At 37.0% G+C, this 12936-nt stretch overlaps 1 protein-coding gene across 1 annotated transcript; it reads left to right on the top strand.

The window, feature by feature from the left end:
• The first annotated feature begins 606 nt into the window (after positions 1–606).
• On the top strand, positions 607–8749 carry LOC136237514 (proline rich transmembrane protein 1B-like). Its single transcript, XM_066027689.1, has 4 exons — positions 607–878; positions 2613–2686; positions 7122–7262; positions 8487–8749. Exons 1-4 carry the CDS (start codon positions 644–646, stop codon positions 8652–8654), a joined length of 618 nt encoding a protein of 205 aa, XP_065883761.1. The 5' UTR covers positions 607–643; the 3' UTR covers positions 8655–8749.
• The last annotated feature ends 4187 nt before the right edge of the window (positions 8750–12936 follow it).

Raw genomic sequence — 12936 nt, 5'->3', positions numbered from 1 at the left:
TGAAATTAGGCTAAATATGCTTCTAGATGGCATTACCTAGGTGGCATTTCCTAGGTGATAACACTTTTCCTGAGGGAGCATGTCCCCAGACCCCCTATGCTATGCATGTTGAGTGTGCTTCACACATGACCTACCACCAACCATGGATGGCCCACCCCCAATTTGGCCAGAGCCGGCCCTGTGGAAAGACTACACTGCACTGATATGACTAAGACAAGTGTGAAGATTACAAATTGATATTTAAAAAGGCCTCAGAACAGAGAGTGATACAGTTCGGAGCAAGTCAGTAATTCAAATTGTATCGCACCTCACACATGCATACAACCATAGATAGTATATAGTATATACTATCTATGATACAACCGATCTGTACCTCATGAATCGCTTCTTCTTTTTTTTTTTAATCATCATGCATCATTACATTCTAGGTATGCAAAAGTTAATGCTGATGCAAACTCTTTTCCTCACTAGTGCTAAGGCTAAAGCTATGAAACTCTTTACCAGATGATGTAATTATTTAACAAAAGAATAAAATTGGAATGCTCTAATTCCAGCAAATTAGTATGACGGTTTACCGTGAATTTCCGTAAATTTTGTCGATGACTTGGAAACAGCTATAGGTGTACAGCCTTGTATCATTAACATGGAGGAGAATTCAGGAGCGAAATACCTTCTAGTTGATGTGAATCACACATCAGAACCTTACTCAGCATTAACAGCGTCGAACGATCGTCCGCCTCCTCCCTACAATCCGGAGGGGTCACTATTATCACAGCCACATCTTCAACCAGGACAACCACATCCTCTACAACAGAATAATCCATTAGTTTCTTATCCATCCGCACCAGAGAGACCACCTCCTTACAACTCCGGATTTAGTGAGTGCTATAGCCATGCATGTAGCTACGTAGCTAGCTATTATGCATCTATCAATGTCATGCCCCACGTAGGGTGAGGGAATACAGGAGATTTGACAAGGTTTAGTGTCAAATTCCCCAATACTGGGGCTAAGAAGCTTGCCCACTATGTCCCCACCTCAATAAAGGGTTTCTATAGGGGATTTGATTAATATAATGTTTGGTTCAGCAAACTGCTGCTGTCAAAAGCCCCAAGGGTGGGGAAAGTGTAGATGTCAACCCCCCAGTAAGTGTATAGGGACCCCTGGGTGGGGGGTGGGGCTTGACATTGATAGGTGCATAAAACTGACTCGTGTGTGTGCATGGATATCGTACAATGGATTAATAAAAGTTTTGATCGTCTCTGGCTAGCTAGGTTATGGGTACTGCCGGCCACCCCAGCATTCAACTAATAAATCTGGGGATCACTTCAGTGCAAAACTGGTAGCTAGCTATTTTCTTTGGAGTATAGTTGTATGTGACTGCTCTGTACCATCAATTGTATGTAGCTCAATGGCTTTCTGGCTGCAGTTTAACCCACTGCCTTAAAGCAACAGTATTAACTTTCATTTTGGTTCTGACATATGCGGTTGACACACTTGTACAAGTTGGTTTTGTTTTATTCCCATAGAAGGATCGGGACAAGCAATGGAAAAAACCATAACATGGCTTTTTAGAATGCAACAATAGTGACCCTTACAGTACATCATGGGAACCTTTGATCACCTTTTATGAATCATATTAAAAAAGGTGACTTGGTCACAAGGCATTGTAACTATATGCTATAAATGTAGGTGTGATATAGGGCAAATATATTCATGATAGCAATTATATTCATGCATGTCATAGTAATGTTGCTGTCACCCACATCCTCTTGCTGTAATAACAAACACTGTGCTAGCAAAAAAGTACCTTTTTCACACACAAAATTTGACCAATATTGTGAACTTTGAAGCTTCATACCTTTTTGATCATGACATATAATTACCAGAAATTTTCAATGAATATAGCTGCAGCGTCTGGCTGCATTTTCAGACTAAGAGCAAGTTAATCAGTATAAGGAGTCAAATGTTACATCATTTTGTTTGTTGGTATGTAAAATATGTGGAAGGTACCTTTTCATAATCCAGTCACATAACATAAAGCATATTATTATGTACCATAAAAATACCAACAATGTCGTTCTCGTATTTCTGCTACTGCGTATAGTAAGTAGTCAGGCAGCCCTGACATTGAAGACTTTACATTGCAAAGAATTTGAATCATCACCTGTAGTGACTCGTCACTTCAACAATGATAAAATGAACAATTATGGGCATATCTGATACAACTATGCTTCATTGCATAATACCAAGATAGTCAGAGCAAAAGTGAAAATAGTAAGGCTAAAATGGTTAAGCACTGAAGGAAGCTTTTTATGCAGGTAGTTTTCTTTTACGTGGGGTGTAGCTAGCTACATTAACCCTGATAGTGAAAAGCACCTTTGTAAAGTGCTTAACTGCTATTAAATCTGAGCTCAGTACAATAAGAGAACAAGTGAAGAATCCAGTAGAGATCATTCCTAACGCAACGAGAAGTTGCATGTAAGGGATATCATCACCTGACATGCAATTATTTGTATAAATATCTCTATAACTATTAAAGCACAAATAGTCACCTCCCTCAGAATTTAACAACTTTTGTTGCACTTGATCAATGCTATTTGAACATGTGCAGATCAGCCATATCCTCAACAAACTTATCAGCAGCAACCCTATCCTCCTCCACCTCAACGTGATGCTACTAATATGGTGAGTATTTGTAATGCAAATTGTACTAATTTGAATAGTACTATATACAGATGGTCAGCTATCTAAACTACTATTTAAGCCATGCTTCTTATACTGTGTTCCAAATAATTACTCTGATACAGCATTCTATTGTTGACACCAATTAATGAACTAGTCTCCATTGCATGCATGCATAATATAGTAGGAATTAAAGCACCTGTGTGAGTGAAGATCAAACGAATAAGAGTGCCATTATTTCCGTCAAGCACTGAATGGAAAATACAGCACTGTGTACAGAAAATACAGTATGGTTGTTCATGCATGCGTGTAACATTTAAAATCATCAGAAGTAACCAAAAGTTACTATCTGTTTTCAGACCAAACTTGTACTATAACAACACTTACCAACTGTCTGATGGGTGAAAACCAATGTGGTCCAAGTCTACAAAATGAACGCTCCAAACAAAGACAACCAGAAGGCAGTAAAGCACTGCTACACTTATATAATATGAAAATAAAAGCACTCAGGCATGGTCTCAAGCCTAATATAGCACTAGTTTGTGCTATATTAGTCTCTCGCCCACACCCTTGCACTTTTTTCCATATTGTATGTGCAGCAGTGCTTTGACTAGTATAATATATATTAGAAAGCATGTTGAATTAATAAAGAATGAGGCAAAGTAGAGTGCTGTACTCATCAAACACACCCCAAGTATTTTATTTTTCATATACACTAATATAGCTAAAGGTGAAGGTCCAGGATGCTTTAACTGGTATATTTTAGTTTGAATTGTAGTGGTTTGCTGTCACATCAGCTATGCAGTGATATCAAAAATTGGTTAAAAGTTGACTTTCCAGCAAACATTTTATACAATAATTGCACATCTTTGTGCATGGCTGCACGGGAAAATCCAGGACTGGCAAGGGGAGGGACACAAACAAGTTCGGATCCACACCATTAAAAATACAAACTCTGAGGCAGCTAGTATAATCTAACTGCAATCTGTTATTGTTAGTGCATACATATAGCAGCAAATTTGGTTTCAGGGGAATCTGCCTGAAACTAAATTTGTTTGCCTTATTAGTATTAAAGGTGTCGGTACTTTAATTTACTTTACTGTATTGCCTTTACTGGCATCTTAAAAGATATAGCTAGCTCTTCCTATTAAAAAGTAAAAAGGAAAGGGCAGAGGAGGAAGAAGGATTGGGGGATGCCCCATGCTGGATCCACCATTGGACTGACTTTGTAGCACTACATGAGGCTTGAATTACTAAGCTTTTCAGAATGGCCAGGTTTAATCCCCAAGGTAAATAATTTTTTTCTTTGCTTGGTTAGACCTTATCATCACACCTCTTTCACAAGTCTTGTTTTTCCTTAGCAAAAACAATATTTGGCAACCACCTTTATAATATTTTTGTATGCTTTTTCTACAACTATTCTAATGTCACATACCAAAAACCTTCTATATTCAGACATACAACCCACCACTAAAACATATCAGTATCAGTACTGGTATCAGAATTAGTGATTCTGTAGCCAATATATATCAGTTTCCGGAATATTGGTATTATCGGTGCAACTCTTTATCCAAAAGTACATAGCCATAGAACAAACATATACTAAAGCAATATCAAACGGTATGGTCGTACCGTTTAAGTAGGGATTGCAGTGAAACTTTCACATGCTGCCCAAAATTTCGCCTTCAAAAATCACCCTAGAGGCATTTTACGTGATAATAATCACCTTTACGGAATAGTACTAGTCCAAATAATATACACTACAGCATTAACTGTCACAACACTCACAGGTGGCCAGATATAGAGTTTTAAAAAATCACCAAAATTCAAATTTTAGTCTCACTGACTGCCTGACTGCCTTACTGACCACAGTCGCAAGGCTAGAGGCCAAACAAAGCAGTGCACGGCCACCATTTTACGCCACAATAACAAACTCACCAGTGGGATGTGCCTTTTGGGGTTCCAATGAATGTAGGCCTTCTGTGCCTTGTCTTTTCTTTTATCTTTAATCAGTCTTCTTCTTCATCCAACAAAACCATATTGAGGTATTAATTTTCCACATTAACGCTTTCTTTCAGCAACATATTTAGATGCTACATAATTATTTCAGAGCTGGATTTCAGAAGCGCTTCAGTCCCGGTGCTACTGTAAGAGTTACACTTGCTAGACATCTACAACTTCACGATTGGGATCCGGTTCGCAATAGGTTTGTGACCACGCCCCCAAATAAAGATAATAGCAAAAGAGTAGCCGACCTCTTAATAATCTAGCTGTTTACTTAACAATAAACAAGATCACCTCACTCCTTATTGGCCTAGCTAGCTGCACACCCCTTGGCTGACTGCAGATATACTCTAATACAATAGTCACTCTAATACACATAGTCGTGTATGATGGAACAGTTACAAGTTATATTGTTCTGGAAGACATAGTTATTTTTATAAGAAGAAGCAAGCACAATATAAAATTAGTATAATATAGTCCTAAATGAGATAGGTATCCCTCAGCAACAGCAAGGTCGATGGCTGGAGGCATACAGAGACTAGAACGGGCAATCCCCTGATACTCATTATTGAAGAGTGCAGCAAGCAGAACCCCAAACTACAGCATAACCACAGAATATGAGGAACTCCACTTCTCACTGAGCAAATGGGCAAGATGTTTATAAGTGATGGTATCTGCCTTTCCCATACCTACAGATGTGGAGTAATATACAAGTTACACTGTAGCTAGCTGTGCCATAACAAAAAAAACTAAACAAATTAGTATTTTAAAAATGGTTAATTTAAAAATGAAGTAGGGATGCAGTGCAATAGAAAGTAGTGAAACAAGAGATGAATGATGGTGTTACAGCATAGCTCAGTGGGAAGTCCCTACTTTGGCACATTAGCTATTACTATTTTGTTCAATGCCAAAGTAGGGATTTCCCACTGAGCTATGCTGTAACACCATCATTCATCTCTTGTTTCACTACTTTTTATTGCTACTTCATTTTTAAATTAACAATTTTTTAAATATGATATAGATATTCAAATTAGTGTATGCCCAAATTATTTTGAGGATAATGATGGAGAAAAAGAATTGAGCAGCATTTGATGCAGTGATTAACTCATAAAACTTAATAAAAAGTTATAAAAATTGGAAATTATTTTTTGGGGAATAATAAAAGCATAATGATATAATTTTGGAGAAATTTGGAATACCATATCAATGAAAATTTTGAGTTCAATTTTCACAAGCCTAATTCAAATGTTGTTTGTGGCATCACTTAATTCCTAGACAGTGTAATCTTGCTACTTTAAAGTACATTTTGGCAGGGGCGGTGAGCCGGCCAAAGAGTGAGGGGCAAACTTTGAAAATGAAATCTATCCAATTGCCATGCAATTTGAAAGCATACAGCAGAAGTGTGTTATTCTTGGTGTTCTGAGGGATTTTCATAGTTTAGAAGCCCAGAAAGCCAATTTTATTATGTTTGTTTATTGAAGTAGCTGACTGCTCTATTAGAGTATCTTGATCTTTTCTTACAGGCATTGTTTAAGTGGCCTCCTAGCCCATTTTGGTCAGAAATTAATGGAACAAGTATACTTTATATTTTGCATACAACTCCGACAACACCCTTCTTCCTGAATTATGAGCAGTGAACCCATGCAGAGACTGAGGATCAAGAAAGTGGAAACCCACAGAGAAACTACCTTTTCTAGGCACTTCACACTGATATTCTGTACATCATTACATTTTTACAGTGCACATTCTAGCTAACTCAGCAGATCACCATTGCTTTGATAAACCACTTTTCTTTGTCACAGCACTTATTTTAAGTATGTATACTCTCCAAAATGGGCATATACTTTTCTTCAAGATGCACGCTAATCTAATATGTTGCTAGATAAGCAACTTGTTTATTACAGAAACTTTATTTAAACACCAACTATTCCAGGGAAGTCAAACCACAGGCAGCATGGGCAGTTCAACATGCAGGCCCCGTGCTTAAAACATTATGCACATGTTGAATGATTTAGGTGAAGACTTGTTGGAGTTAGCCTTGGAAGTATAAACAATGAATAGCTTTTGCTAACCAGTCCAAACTTTATCTGAACAGACATATAAAATGTCTGTTTGATAAAAGTCATTATACTGAGACATAGTGGTCTAGTCATACAATACTGGACATGGAGTGAGTTAGTACAAGACAAAGATTGTATTCTAAACTAAGCTGCATCCTTCCTCAGTTCCTGGGTCCACTCTTTATACAACACAAAAAGAAACAGTACATTATTATCATGGTCACTTGTATCATTTCATATTTAGGTGTATAATAAACTTACACACCAAAGAAATAGCATGAGATTACATCTCACATATTACATTATTATTTAGTATAATCAATTTTTGCATTATGTACAGTTTGTAATACACTACACATGTCTTCCTATTCCAGGGAGTGGTGACGCCACTATCAATCCCGCAGACAACTACATTTGGACAAGCTAAGCCTGAAAACTATATGAAGTTGTCACTGTTTGTCCTGTTATGCTGTTGCCCTATAATGGGCATCTTAGCATTGGAATGGTCTTTGAAGGTAAACCTATAATATGTGCATATATTAGGCTTGCGTCAATTATGCCGGCATAAGTTTTGGCATAATAGGGGATGAAAAGCATAAAGCATAATGCTGGCATAATGGAGCATAATTAGGAGCATATGGACAAATTTCCGCCACATTAAGTATAACTTCTGCTATAACAGCCACAAAGTCAAGGGTTGACCTGTTTTGGATGGTGAAATGAATCCTGATAACGAGTAGAAAAAATGCAGAACTACATGTTTACACTCCTTGACAAAATGAATATTTTTCATTGTGAGTTTGAGTTTTATAGGACACGTCACACATGCAGTCATGTGATAACTAGCACCAAGGCATGGCAAAGTAGTATAGCTGAGCTTCAATCATTGAATTTGGTATTATATAACATGTCTCATCATCTGATTTTGAATAAAATAATAGTGATTATGATTATTGATAGAAGATCTGATGATACTATAGGCTAGCATTGAATCAGATAGCTAGTCATTGACAATAGTGCATGAGGTCTGGAGTGAGACTGAGGTTAATATCAAACTAGGAAATTATTTTGAAAGATTGAGATTGTCCAATAGAACAGTCAAACACTCTAATAGAACAGTCATCGCATGCAACTAGTACTACATGCAACATAACTATATCCCCAGTAGGCTATTGGCATGGTGATGCAAATGCAAGTTGCATATTATACTGAGCAGTTGTTGTCCTTTGAATACCAATTGCTACAACTCAGAAGATCAATCAGAAATATTTTATTTGCATACAAAACTACAAAGGTATTAGACAATAAAAATGTCTATAGCTTCTGAGGGACTATAGATATGCCACCAGACCCCCTGCTCTAATATGATGAACTCTGGAACACATCCAATTTCAAACTATTGCTATTATTTGTATGTTGCAGTTGAAGTGACACCTATCCATTTGCATTGTATCATATGAAGAACTTCTCTGCACAAAGAAAAAATACAAAATAAAAGCATAAAAATGAGCATAATAGGCAGAAAAATTGGGGAAATGCCAAAAAGCATAATAGGCAAATTTTGGAGCATAACAGACTCAAGCCTAGCATGTATGTATGCATGCATGTGTAATACAAACTATATATGTGTGTGTGTGTGTGTGTGTGTGTGTGTGTGTGTGTGTGTGTGTGTGTGTGTGTGTGTGTGTGTGTTATTTGTAAACTGCCTTATTCAAATGATGGCTTTGTAATATGTATAGGTGGACACTGAATATAATGCTGGTCGATGTACAGAAGCTCGAGAAGCATCTCTAGCAGCTAAGAAAACAAATGTACATGGTATAATGCTAGGAATCATCCTCTTCATATGTTTCATTATTTTTGTAATTCCTAGTATTATTGGCCTTCATCTAGCTGGTGTATTCTAATTATTGTTTAATTGTTGTGAGTTTTATTGCTACGTATAGCTATATAAGTAATTTTCTTGGCTTTATTTATTGTTGTAATCGTGTCACTATTGTGAATACTGGATTTTTCTATTATTCATTATTTGATTTTTATTCATTATTTTTCTATTATTTATTCCTTAATATTATCAGATATCAGGCAAATCTGGGAATATAAATTCCTTACCAAGAAATCTTTCACCAATGTATTTGTGTCTGCTGATATATTTTAATTTCAACTCTTGTAGGGGAGCACATGACAGCTGCTGGAATGTGGGGTACCCGGAACCATATCACGAAAATTGAAAGTTTAATTTTGCCTTGTGTGGAGTCAAAATAGGTTTTTTTATGATTCTGAATTGAATAAAAGCATTTGTTTTGCACCAAAACCACTCCTTGGTGAGAAAATGTCATGCCTACTTTTATGCTGTTCACAAGAACTACTTGAAACTTTACCTAAATACAAGGAAACCTTTGAACGTTTTACAGCCCATGCATATGGGAACCATGTTGTCTATTACTCTTGTTATGAATGGTCTGGTACCTGGTGTGACATCTGCATTGAGCAGAGACTAATGAAGGCGGCCAAGTCAGAAGGCACCACTTTGCATGGTTGTTGATTTTACAGGTGTGGGCAGAAGATGCCGATTTGCTGATATCATGTACCATGCTCAAATACCTATCATCCACTTTTTCACCATGTCAAAGGGCTCTTATGATGCGAAGATGATCCAAGAAGCACTCTCTGAAAGACAGCAGTGCTACTTGCTTTTTTCATGCTTTCAGTGTTGAGATACTGTTTCTTCAATTGTAAACCATTGGAAAAGTGCCATATTTGACTAGTATTGTGCAGGAGATATTGATGAGCACATGGACATCTTCCTTGACATACAGACTAATAAAGACACAGTGATCAGGGATGGTATTGCCATATTCAAGTACATTTACAATGCACCAGGTACTATGTACTTTGGGAGAAACTCAATACAACATGTTCACCCGCAAGGCAGCAGCTGGACTGATCAAACCAGAGACTCTACCTCGAACAGAGGGGGCAGCTGCACAGCATTTTCTTCGTGCCTATCTCCAAACCCGGGACTGAATGCTGTTGTGAAGCATGTTTTTGAATCCCCATAAGTATGGATGGACTGTAGGGATTCAAGGTTATAAACCAGTTCCTCACTACACCACATGGCTCCTTAGGAACTACTCTGGTTCACGAGCCGTAATTGTCATGAAGCAAGAAGAACAGCGTCCAGTGTATCTCTGCATGCAGAATTTGCAAAGGCATTACATGCAAGAATTGCATCAATGATGGCATAGAGTTTAGAGAAGACTTAGACATTCACTTTTGAGGTGTTTGACAGTGGGAGTCATATTTAAATTGCTGTGTCTATTCAAATAAATCCACATACCTATTGAAAGGGGGTTTGCAAATAGCGGAAAGTAGGTATGGCCTTTTATCCACCAAGGAGCAATTTTGTACAAAACAAATGCTTTTATTCAATTCAGAATTGTGAAAAACCCCTATTTTGACTCCGCATAAGGCAAAAGTTGATTTCTCAATTTTCCTGATATGGTTCCAAGTACCCCACATTACAGCCACCGTTACAGGTTTCCCTGAATTTAAACTTTTTCATAATTTATATGTTAGTCAATAGAGACCTTTACAAACACATTGGTGAGAAAATTTCTTGGCAAGAAATTAATTCCCAGATTTTAACAATATTCCCTGACTAATACCTAATAATACTATAATCAAGAGTATATATAATGGGGAGGGAGAGTGCCAAACTGCATTATACGTTGTGAAAAATGAGCCTGTAAAGTCCACCATCAAGAATTCATCCAAAGGAGCAAACAAGCACCTTATATTAACAAAATGACATACTTTACACTACAAAGTCAAGTAATCAAGAGCCTTCAAGGCCTTTATTGAGATGATAATATAGTTGATCAAACATCTTAATCCTGGTCACAGAGGGCCATAGGTAGTGACTACTCTTTGTTCAGTTATGAATTCATAATCCGTGTGACATACACTATCAAACTGGTGTTGGCTGCTGAGTACTCACATGCTAATCAGTTCCACCAATGGCTGTGAGCACTGCCGGGTAGCTCTGTGCTGCGAGGTATTATAGTGCAAGACACGACATGCAGTTGAGGCAGCCTGTGAGAAAACATATTTCCCCTAAAGAATTTTGCCCTTCTTTTCTGCTATCAACCTGGCAAAGAACACAACATTGAGGTGAACTAATCAGGGAACCAATCTGAAGTTAGCATCTGGTGTTACAATCACAACATTATCAATCCAGAAAGAATAATGTGAGAAAAATTTCTGAGTCAGTTAAAAGTATGCCCCCAAAAAAATCAGCTTCTCCAGAGGTCTTTAACCATTTGAGAGAACTTATCCAGAGGTCTCTTAATGATTTTAAATACCTCAATGTACCCAAAGATCATAAAGCATTCTATCAAGAGTACATAATACCCATATAAATATTGATGTACTCTTGATTCTATGCATATCATTTTCTAAGTAATATAAATTATACCACTCTGGTCTGCTCACCTAATAGGAGAATCGAAAGAAGACAAACCTACATTCACCACATTACTTATATACAGAGGTTTGTAAACACCGATTATGGGTTTAAATTTTTGGACACAAAATTAATATAGGTCAAGAATTTCTGAACCATCTTTTCACATGGTTGAAATGTGCTGTGTAGAAAAACAATCCCCACATAGTGAAAGCTATCATCTAACTATAGCTGAACTATGCAATGCTAACTCACTCAATTATTTTTTTCCTTCAAGAGGATGCTTAGCCTAAGTAAATTAACATGCTAAACTCAAACTCACAATGCAAACCTTTAAGTAGCTCTAACATCTCTACCAGAAGCTCACTCAAGATCAGCAGTGAGATCGATATACTATAATTAAGCAGTCACCCTAATACAACACTCATCTATGATCACACTCGTACATCATAAACATAGTTATATGCTATAGCAAAAAAAGTGAAAATTGATGTATATAAAATTTATTAACTGTTAATTTTAAAAAAGGAAGTAAGAATCCAAGCAATAATGTGCAGTGAAACAAGAGGGATGGATGCTACAACATATTGTAGCTATGTATGTGAGAAAAATCCCTACTGTGGCATTATAATTTAACATGTTTAAAATACAGCTAGTAGAAACCACCATGGGAATGCCCTACCTCCAGTGTTACATGTAGTTATATACAAATGGTATGAGTAGAGATGTACAATAAAAAATTAATAGAAAAACTATAATGGTTTTTGATCACCATTATGCATAAGGTAAGATATTTACTAAGAAACAAAAATCAATATTACAACAAATGAATGTGATACTATGGAGTTACTGCTGCAGGCCACACCTTCACAAACATTTGTGCTAAAGCCTCAAAAGTTTCTCTGATGTCAAAAATAGCAGAAAAAATTACACACAAAATAATAAAATAAGGCATACAATATAGTCATGCAGGCCAAAAAGCTAGTACAAGTACAAGCACACTTTTAAAACAAGTAATTTTCATGCATTTATAGATTTTAACAATTTCTCCAGTAACATTGTACAATAAGCCAGAAACTAGATTCAAGTAAAAATCACCTAAATAATAATTCCCTTAAGGTTAGTCCCAGTTGTTATTCAATAAAGATCAAGTGCAAATTAATCCAAGTGACTTATTTACACACAAAGGTGATCCAAATGTGACATTTGGCACCAATATTTTGTGTGGATCTTAATGTGCATCTGTAAATGTCAGTTTAATATTACAAAACTGTGGCTATACCACTTCCTGCACTAGCCCCACTCTGCTGCTGTGGCTCTGGTTTTAGCAATGCTGATGTATCGCTGGCTGAAGAATGGGGAAATGTAGATGGAGATCTTTGCCGTTCCCTATTAGGTGTATTTGGGGAGGGTAATGCTGCAACATGAGCAGAAGGTGTAGGAGCACCAGAGTGTGCTCTCATCTCAACCATCCTACGCATGATCAGATGATCTTATGAATCTGTTGCTCTCTACGTTGTTTCGCCAGTTTCTGTTTGATATTGCTGCACAGTGGCACTGAACAATGAGCTTCTTTACAGTTTCGTACATGATACAAACAGAGAGCCACAAATTGTTTGCAGATGGAACAGTTTCCATTGTTTCGTAGTCTGCAATCACGTACATGTCATATCACTCTCTTCATCTGTATACAACTCTGCAGTTTGCATGACATTTCACGACAC

Source organism: Dysidea avara, chromosome 11 (genome assembly GCF_963678975.1).
Source record: "Dysidea avara chromosome 11, odDysAvar1.4, whole genome shotgun sequence".
Lineage (NCBI taxonomy): Eukaryota > Metazoa > Porifera > Demospongiae > Dictyoceratida > Dysideidae > Dysidea > Dysidea avara.
The sequence above is the reverse complement of the archived record's forward strand: the minus strand, read 5'-3'. Positions and strand labels throughout refer to the sequence as shown.

What these genes read in the sequence shown, in the direction of transcription:
- LOC136237514 (XM_066027689.1), top strand. Translation starts at nt 644, where the DNA reads ATGGAGGAGAATTCAGGAGCGAAATACCTTCTAGTTGATGTGAATCAC. An exon ending in TCCTTACAACTCCGGATTTA is followed by an intron (nt 879 to 2,612) that starts GTGAGTGCTATA and finishes GAACATGTGCAG; the next exon opens with ATCAGCCATATCCTCAACAA. An exon ending in CATTGGAATGGTCTTTGAAG is followed by an intron (nt 7,263 to 8,486) that starts GTAAACCTATAA and finishes TAATATGTATAG; the next exon opens with GTGGACACTGAATATAATGC.